This window comes from Trachurus trachurus (assembly GCF_905171665.1).
Source record: "Trachurus trachurus genome assembly, chromosome: 13".
NCBI lineage: Eukaryota > Metazoa > Chordata > Actinopteri > Carangiformes > Carangidae > Trachurus > Trachurus trachurus.
The window spans coordinates 31,255,890-31,266,346 of NC_139892.1; the positions used below are offsets into that span (position 1 = coordinate 31,255,890).

The following is a 10,457-nucleotide window of genomic DNA, read 5'->3' on the forward strand; positions in this document are numbered from 1 at the left end:
TGCCGGTACCGAGTCCAGACCACCGGTCCAGAGGTCCAGACAGTCCGTGACACACCGCGTCCGAGCCGCGCGGACCGTGTCCGTGTGGGAGTAACGTTGGACCGGGAGACCAGGAGTAAACAACGCGGTGGAACCGGACAACACAGGTCCGGTTGATCAGAAACACGCCTGTTGCATAGATGTATTATATTAACGGGCTGTTGCCGCCGCTAAAAATACGTCTTTTTTTTTTACATGATGCAAATGAATGAAACAGGCTGGCCGCCAGGAACGCGATGTAAACGGAAATAATATAGTGGATTATTGGAACTGGATGACTGCTGCTGACTGTTTTGGACACTGGTAAAGATAAGAAATATTTTCTTTTTTTCCCTGGCTCTGGGCCAAGTTAATCGCTACCCAACGAATCGATAATCAAATTCGTTGCCAACGAATTTAATAATCGATTTTATAGATTAGTTGTTGCAGCCCTACTTGCAATGAACAGCCAAGTGTGCCAGCAAGCCAGTGCCATCTCTATTTATATCCATATTTTGTTTTTGGTTAAACTATGCAGCCTGTTTGTAGTTCTGAGAGCGGTGCCGTATGTTTACATTTTTTTACCAGGATAAAAAGTCAGTGCGCAGAGCGCGTCCCCACTGTCTCACTGACACAGACAGCACTGAACAAATCAATATCTTCCGTAAAAGCCCATTGAAAAAGCCTGGAAATGTGCAGTTATAGGCCTGGATAGAAGGTAAATGGCTTTGTCTGGTGATGGACAGTAAAATCATGAAATTTGAAGTCTTGTGAAGAGGAGAAGCCGTTGAGATCGCAGAATGCATGTGTTTTTATTGTCACAGCCCCGCAGTCAAAACATGCGGTTTTAATGGAACCCTATGGGGACGAAAACGTCCCTAAGGTACAGAAAGGGAGTTTTTTTGAAAAACTGAAACTACAAAAAAACGAATAATGCATCAAAATCAGTTTTGTTACTAATCTTTGACATATCCAAGGGTCTGATAGCCTGCAAAAAATCGCCCGCTTCCGATCACTTTTTATATTGAAAATCAGCCATTTTCGGTCGATCAGTGGTAAGTCGGAAGGACTTTGTTGCAGTGTCTGTCTGATGTAAATGAAGGAGGGAGTATGACTTCTAGAGTATCTATCACCACGATGGACCGATACAACGCTGCACCGATCCGCCTGTCAATCTCGCGCTCCATTCTTCCCTCACTCGTGAACAAGACCCCAAGATACTTAAACTCCTCCACCTGAGGCAGGAACTCTCCCCCGACCTGGAGGGTGCAAGCCACCTTTTTCCGGTCGAGAACCATGGCCTTGGACTTAGAGGTGCTGATGCTCATCCCAGCTGCTTCACACTCGGCTGCAAACAGTTCCAGTGCATGCTGAAGGTCCTGGCTCAAGGGAGCCAACAAGACAACATCATCCGCAAAAAGCAGAGATGAAATCAAGTGGCTCCCGAACCATACCGCCTAGAAATTCTGTCCATAAAAATAATGAACAGAACTGGTGACAAAGGGCAGCCCTGCCGGAGTCCAACACGCACCTGGAACAGGTCTGACTTATTGTCGACAATGCGAACCATACTCCAGGAGCACCTCCCACAGGATGCCACGTGGGACACGGTCGAAAGCCTTCTCCAAGTCCACAAAACACATGTGGACTGGTTGGGCATTCTCCCATGTGCCCTCGAGCACCCTGCGGAGGTTATAGAGCTGGTCCAGCGTTCCACTGCCAGGACGAAAACCGCATTGTTCCTCCTGAATCCGAGGTTCGACTATCGGCCGAATTCTCCTCTCCAGTACCCTGGAATAGACTTTCCCTGGGAGGCTGAGGAGTGTGATCCCCCGATAAGTGGAACAGACCCTCCGGTCCCCCTTTTAGAAAAGAGGGACCACCACCCCAGTCTGCCAGTCCAGAGGCACTGTCCCTGACTGCCACGCCACGACAGCCCCACAACATCCAGAGACTTGAGGCACTCAGGGCGGATCTCATCCACCCCCAGTGCCTTGCCACTGAGGAGCTTCCGGACTACCTCAGTGACTTCAGCTTGGGTAATGAATGAATCAACCTCTGAGTCCTCAGCCTCTGCTTCCTCGATGGAAGGCGTGTCAGTGGGATTGAGGAGATCCTCGAAGTATTCCTTCCACCGCCCGACAATATCCCCAGTCGAGGTCAACAGCTCCCCTCCTCCACTGTAAACAGTGTTGGCGGAGCACTGCTTCCCCCTCCTGAGGCGTCAGATGGTTTGCCAGAATTTCCTCGAGGCCGACCGGTAGTCCTCCTCCATGGCCTCCCCAAACTTTTCCCAGACCCGAGTTTTTGCTTCCGTGACCGCCCGGGCTGCCGTCCGCTTGGCCTGCCGGTACCCGTCGGCTGCCTCGGGAGTCCCCCGAGCTAGCCAGGCTCGGTAGGACTGCTTCGGCATCCCTTACTTCCGGTGTCCACCAACCGGGTTCGGGGATTGCTGCTGTGACAGGCCACAGCTCCGGACGGCCGCGTCAACAATGGAAGTGCAGAACATAGTCCATTCGGACTCAATGTCTCCAGCCTCCCTCTGGAATCTGGTCAAAGCTCTCCCGGAGGTGGGAGTTGAGGACCTCCCTGACAGGGGATTCTTCCAGACTATATAGCTGGTACCGCTCAACCTCTCGCACGAGCTCAGGCTCTTTCCCCCACAGCGAGGTGACATTCCATGTCCCTAAAACCAGAGTTGTTGTCCAGGGATTGGATCGCCGGGGCCCCCGCCCACGACTGCCACCTTAATCACATGGCACCAGCCCCTTATGGTCCTTCCTGCGGGTGGTGAGCCTACTGGAAGGTGGGCCCACGTCGCTCTTTCGGGCTGGGCCCGGCTGGGTCCTGTGGGCAGAAACCCGGCCACCAGATGCTCACTTGCGAGCCCCAACCCCAGGCCTGGCTCCAGGGTGGGGCCCCGGTGACGCCGATCTGGGCGACGTGGACGTCCTCAATATTGTTCCACTCATAAGGGGTTTTGGAACCGCTTTCAGTCTGACCCATCACCTAGGACCTGTTTGCCTTGGGAGACCCTACCAGGGGCATTAAGCCCCCGACAACATAGCTCCTAGGATCATTCAGGTACTCAAACCCCTCCACCACGGTAAGGTGGCGGTTCAAGGAGGGGACAAACACATACATAAAAAAAGAAAATAAAGAATATACATTAAACTACTGACATCCAAATTGATCCCACATGCCCATCCTTAGTTTGTAACATCTCAGGCTAACTAACATTCATTTTATACATTCTAATTGACCAGAATCTGATGCTCTTAGACAGGCCAGTGCCAGAGGCTCATGGCCAGTCTAAAGGTTCCTTTCTCCCGCCGGGATTTTTCTGGAGCCTGGTACACGCCTGCTTCTCTGTGCCACTTGACTTAAAAATATACACAAATAGAATTTCCAATTTATATTCTTCCTTACACAAAACCTTACAAATCTCTGGTTGGACAGCCCAGCACTGGAGGCTAATGGCCAGCCTCAAGGCCCCTTTCTCTTGCCTGGACTTTCTTGGAGCCTAGTACACACTCCCTTCCTTGCAATGTCATTATCTGCCTCCTGATGTTACAAACAACCAGGCAAACAGATGTATAAAGCAATGTATAGATTTGGCTGCACCACTTAATATACATTTTTACACAAATTACCATACAAGAATTCAATCACTTTCAATATCCCATATCTATTTATTTTTATTCAAAGAAACTTTCAAAAAATACCTTGATCCTTCTGCCACAAATTCTCTCAAACTTTCAAGGATTTCAAAGACCCAAGGGAACCCTGAAATTGGTTCTCCTATGATAAAATGCTTACCTTTGAGGTAGGGGTTTACACTGCAGTATCATAATAAACTACAATGTTTTTTTTAAAATTCTTTTTATTCTTTTTTTTTTTTTACTAAGCTACTGCCTAATAAAGAATGTGCCATATAAGCTAATCACTTTCTAATAAGCATACTGCACATCATCAAAATACCTGGAAATATTGTAGTACTCAAATTTCTGGAAAAGAAGATGCAATCAGTCTCAGACATACTCAGACATGTAGGCATTGGCTAAAAAGGAGCCCACATTGTAGCATGCTAACATGATAAGTGTTATTCTAAATATGCAACATGCGTTACTCAAGTGTACACTATGTATTTGAAATATGTGTAAACCACTGAACAGAGGATAAATTATTTTCATCTACACATTATTTCTGCATCTTTTCTGTCTGCCGTGTACTGTACTGTGTGAGAATGAAACCCTGGAATTATGTTCACTGATATCTGATTATCTGATGATATCATGTGATACTTGTGACTCATAGCTTATCAATTTGATTCTCAGACCACTGATGTGTCCTTGAGCGAGGCCATTAATCCTCACCCTGCTTCGGTGGAGCTATACAGTGATCTATAGTTCACACTGTACTGACCAGGTTTATAATGTGAAAGTCTGTAGGAGGTTTAATATTACTAAAAAAGAGAACCTATACTAATACTAAAACTTCTGTGAATGATGTAGGATTAATTAGTGATGCAAATAATGTATAAAGCTAAATTAAAGTTACTCCCTGTCTGTGTACAAAGGTTTTTCTCAATACATGAGTCAAAATATAATTTGCGTGATGTTTGTAAATGTGTTGTACAAAAAGCTAGAAAAGAGACTAAAAGGAGATGTAGCCTATATCTGTTGTGGGAGTTAAACTATGGAATGACGTTAACCTGGATTTATGAATGTGCAGTTCATTTTTGGTTAAAAAAAATTGGTATGCAGGGCAATTTATTTATTTTATTTTTTCTCTGATATTTAAAAAATTCTTTACTGCTACTATATATATTTAAATGCTGTTAACCTTATTGGTTGGTCCTTTTCTGGTTTAGTTTTGCTTTTATGTTTGTTTGTTTGTTTGTTTGCTTGTTTGTTTTTCATATTGTAACAATGTTGGGTAGCTTAATTTTTTGTTTGTTTGTTGGTTTTGTTTTGTTTGTTTTTTTTCTCTGCTATTTAACTCTCTATATATTTAAATACTGGTAACCTTATTGGTTGCAGTTTTTTTCTGGTTTAGTTTAGTTTGTTCGTTTGCTTGCTTGTTTGTTAGTTTTTTCTTATTGTAAGTTTGTTTGTTTTTCATATTGTAAGAATGCTGGGTAGCTTCATTTGGTATGTACGATAGGCATTAATACAGTATAAGCTTATGCTTCTGCCTGTGCCTTTTCAGTCACTATTTTGTCGATAATATTTGTGTTGATAATGTTTGTAGCTATTATGTGATGTGACTGAATAAAGAATTTCATCATCATCATCATCATCATCATCATCATCATCATCATCATCATCATCATCATCATCATCATCATCATGTTTTCAGCTGTGGTATGAGAGTAGAGACATGAAATAGTGTCAACTTGAGCTACAGAATGTGCTTTTGTAAACTGTGGGGATGTTACTGTAGTATGCAAACAGTCTGCATGATGAGGGCCTCAGAAAACAGTGAATCCTCAGTTTAATTAATTATGGTATAAACAACTCACTGACAGAAATATGAAACTTTTTTATTTTGGATACATTTAGGTCAAGAAAAGGGGGATCATGTTTTAATTAACGTAACAAAGTTTAAGGAAATCTAAGATATAATACCTTTTTTTCAGGGATATATTCATTAGTTATCCATGCTCATCAGGCTTTTCCCAACAGGTGTTTCTTTGTGTTCAGTTCAGGTTTGAATACAATGATGAAACATTTTGGTGCAAATATACAGAAAAGTATCCCATAACTAGAGGCTAAAATGGCAAATATCTCCACAGCCACAGTGAACTTCCCAGGAGAGCTGACATATGCTGGGATAAAGGTGATCCAGACTGCACAGAAGATCAACATGCTGAAGGTGATAAATTTAGCCTCGTTGAAGTTGTCAGGCAGCTTTCTGGCTAAAAAAGCAAGTACAAAACATAATACAGCTAAGAGTCCTATGTATCCTAACACAGCCCAGAAGCCTACAGCTGATCCTAAAGAACACTCCAGTATAATCTTCTCCTTATAGTGGCTCATATTTTTGAAGGGAAAGGGAGGGTTGATAGTCAGCCAAAGTATACAAATTATAACCTGTATGAGAGTGAAAGCCAGAACACTGAGTCTCTGCTGTACAGGCCCAAACCACTTCATCACATTACTGCCTGGAAGTGTTGCCCTGAAGGCCATTAACACCACTATAGTTTTCCCTAGGATACAAGAGATACAGAGGACAAAGGTGATGCCGAATGCAGTGTGTCGCAGCATGCAGGACCATTCAGAGGGCCGGCCGATGAAGGTCAGAGAGCACAGGAAACACAGGGTCAAGGAGAAGAGCAGCAGGAAGCTCAGCTCAGAGTTGTTAGCCTTCACCAATGGAGTGTCCTTATTGATCAAGAATAGAGTGGCCACAATAATAGTAAGGAGTGAGCCAAACAAAGTGAAAAAAACAAGTATTTTACCCATAACCTCAGTGAAGGAGAGGAACTCAACATTTTTCACAACACATGCATCTCTGTTTTGATTGGACCAATACTCTTCAGGACACTTTTTGCATCCATTAGAATCTGCAATAGAAATGATGTTACTATTAATGCTACTTGATATATTACATTTTTAAAACATTAATAAGAGACTGTACCATAGCAATTTTTAACATGATGCAGAGTGAGCAAGTAAACAGTGTAACCAAACTGCCATATTTCAGGCTTGTGGCACCTGTGGTGTTGCTGATTTCTCCCTCTGCACAAGGTATACAGTCGTAGCAGCAGACAGGTCTTCCTTTTTGAAGGACTTTACGAGTTCCTGGGCGACAGCTCTCACTGCATACTGACACAGGCAACTTTGAATCAAAGAAAAAGAAGTATGTTAATTCACTCATTAAAAATAAGTTACTGTCAGTTTATTGGCAACGGTCATAACCATCTGTTGAACAGTTATTTGCCTCTGTCTTTCCTCCAGGCCACATTATGGCTTCAGTCTTGAGGACAAACTTCTGTCCCGGAGGCAGAGAGGCATCATAGTATCCGACCGGTTTGAAGTGGACTGACCCGGATAGTCCACGCTGCCAGTTCACTACTTCATAACGGGCCACAGCAGCTCCGGTGCTGTCAAACCACACCTGGTCCCCGTTCTTAACTGTGAAGTTCACTCCTTTTAGAGACTCCACCACCTATAAAGGCAGTGAGAAAAAGCTGTCTGTCAGTGTATTGACTTAATAAATAAACACTTTAGTCATCGTCATTTTACCTGCTGGGGTGTAACCTTCACTGTCTTGTCACATCCCTGACTTTGTGAGCAATTAAGTATGCTGTGCAGAGAATAGGCCACAGCATAGATGGCCTTGTAGATGTTACTGGAGTATCTCAACTCTGTCACATCATCATTGTAATCTTTTAGCTCAATTATATCATGATTCTCTTTGCAGGGTGCTGTTTCAGTCATGCTGTCACTGTTTTCCTCTTTGCACTTGAAATTTCTCTCCCAGAAATCTTTGATTAAGAAATCATTCAGGCCACTGATGTTGGCCTTTTGCACAGCAAAGCCCAGTGAACCTCCCAGCACTCTAAAGCTGGTAGGAGTCACAAGGCTGTCAGCAGTGATCCAGGCCTCCACACCAATGAACTGTCGGCCAGTTATGTTGTGCAGACTCAACTGCTCTAAGAGGTGGTTCATCTCCACATGGGCCAGGAAACCCACGATCACCCGGGCAGTGCTCTTACGGATCACTTCCACCACCTTCATGAGTTTTTGTGGTTCAGCCCTGTGAAATTTCTCTGTATACTCCACACATACGCCTTCCTCTTGGGCTGCAGCAAGGAATATTGCCATGCCATTGTTACCGTAGTCACTGTCACTGTTGACTGCCCCAACCCAGGTCCAACCAAAGTGCTTGACCAGCTGTGCGAGTGCTCGACTTTGGTAGAGGTCACTGGCAATGGTTCGAAAAAATGAGGGATACTCCTTCCTGCTGCTCAAACACTCACAAGTAGCTGAATGACTTATCTGAGATAAAGAGAGGGGCAGATTAAGGATAGCTGCATGCAATATACACATTGATTACACAGACACCCCTCTTACCACTGGGATTTGGAATGGTCCTGTAGTGCGTGACAACACAATGGTTGAAGAGGATTCAGATTCCCCGATAATAGCATGAACAGCTGATTGACCGGTGCAGCTCTTTCCCACAGACCACTCATCACTGTTCATCAGGGCCATCACTGCACGCATTGAGGATAATGTTGAGCCACAATTGTCATAAATACGGTATCCAATAGAGACATCGGGAAGAAGAACTTCACTTTTGTTAATTTCATCTATTGCAAAGATCATAGTTTGGGCAAATCTAAGCTCCCTGAGGTTGACTCTGAGAAGAAAGAACAAAACAAATAGTAAACAGAGACTTGTGTTCACAGTGACAAAACTCATGTGAAAGCATTGCTATAAAGTACATATAATTACCTGGAACATTTTAAGGGTGTTGGTTTCTCTGTAAAGGAAAGTGAGGGTTGAGTGATTTTGCTGTGGATAGAAAAGGCACCCCCAATCATGACATGTCCTTTTCTAGACAGCAGAGGAAACTCTGGACTCCCTAGTATCTGACAGAAAGGAGCTTCCTCTGCTGCTCCAAATGTCACAAGGAGTCCCACCAAAACCAGCTCTGTTATCACTGGTGACATTCTCTACTCCTAAATCCTGATGGGGCAGAACCACCTAGGTCTGGGTCAATGCAGATTTAAATGTGACGTTTTCTAAATGTCACGGATGGGGGAGGCTCACTGGACTTTTACCAACCAATCAGAGATAAGTAAGAGATGGATTTACATTACGTATTTCTGTTTTTAGTACTCCCTCCACCACTGACTGTCAACAGAGTTACATTAAAAACAGAGTAAATATGGGGAAATATTATTTTGTTCATGAATTTAAGGAAGTCTTATGCAAATATGACAAGCAAGTGGGTCAGTTATGTAAGACTGAGGTAATCTAAGCAACTTTTTCATGCAAACTTCCTCATACTTCCACAGGGAAACTCAATTCCTACTTCATATTGATCTTCTCCTCCAGTCACTTTTTGACTGAAGTGTTTGTAATAAGGACAGTACTGTTGAAAACCCCTAATTTCCCATAGTATGTTAATTACAGATGCACGCTTGTTGTCCTAGAATATATCCAACAACTTCAATGTTCCTACTGAAAATAAAAAAATTAAGTGTAACTAAGTATAAGGAATAAAATCAAATAACACAATATCTTAAAAATAACTGTTATTGATGCAAGTTTATTGTATTGCCACATTTCTTTTGATGCTTTTTAGTACTGTGTTTATTCACTTTAAAATCAATGATTAACTCACACCCAATCTTCGCCATTTCACACGATATATAGACATTGTAACACAGACCACTTATAACTATTAAAAACATCTAATATTGCAATAACTGAAAATCTGAAAAGGAATATACTTCTTCTGAAATCATGTTGCATTGAAAACATTTGTCACCCACCGAGATCTTTTTCAATGCACCTGCCAATGTAAATATTTTTTTTCAGCAGCAAACATCAACACAATTGTTCAGATGTCTTAAAATGACTAAATTATGTTATTCATATTTTTTTCAGTTACATTTAATTAACATGTGCATGCTATACTATGTAAATGTGAAAATTATATTTCACTGTTTATATCCTCATTCATAAATTATTCTTAAGTGATTGCTGCAAATTTGCCACAATTAAATTTCTACTATTGTATCAAACATGTCACAACATTTTTCAGGGAAATCTGCATTTGGATGAGGGAATTAAAGTTACACTTTTGACAAGTGATCAAAATAAACAATTCAGCACACCTGATTTAACAAGCCACTGGGCCATGTGATATTTAATTTGTTGTCATTGTTATTTTTCAGTCAAAGGGGTGATTAATAGTGAGCTGATATGCCTTTTAGGGCATATTTTAATTAAAAAATGATTGTTGTTTGTGTGTTTGCAGAGATACCTGTTAGTTTATGAAACACTTAAGGGCTCACAAGAGGCTTTGCCTTTTGGGAACTGATTTAGGAGAAACACTTGTGGCGAGGTGCAGCTGCCTCATGCCTGATCATGACTTGCAGCTCAGACTCTTCCCACTCAAACACACTTTAACAAACTAACAAACTCCCTCCAGAATTCTCAGAGTCTCCAGCTTGCCACCACAGTTCACACTGGAAACTTTGATTCAGAGCTCTTGCATCATGATCCCCTTAAGACCCTTGTCTGGGTACTTCAGGCGTCAGGACTGTGCCCTGGAGCAAAAACTCTGACAATTGTTTGTCCATGATGTCTACTTTTGAACTCAACAAACATCAAGACAGAAAAAGTTTCAAATAAGTTTAAAATCAAAACTCAATGCAATAGTACAGTAGACATAAGACATCCATTTAGTTCATTTAC

General features: G+C 42.5%; 1 protein-coding gene across 1 annotated transcript; it reads right to left on the reverse strand.

Moving 5' to 3' along the window:
• Positions 1-5,687: 5,687 nt before the first annotated feature.
• Positions 5,688-8,701, reverse strand: LOC310996352 (extracellular calcium-sensing receptor-like; the record flags this gene model as incomplete). Its single annotated transcript, XM_083985728.1, has 6 exons — positions 5,688-6,586; positions 6,738-6,861; positions 6,964-7,191; positions 7,269-8,024; positions 8,100-8,388; positions 8,484-8,701. The coding sequence occupies 6 exons, from the start codon at positions 8,699-8,701 to the stop codon at positions 5,688-5,690; spliced, it is 2,514 nt and encodes an 837-aa protein (XP_083841854.1).
• Positions 8,702-10,457: the final 1,756 nt, after the last annotated feature.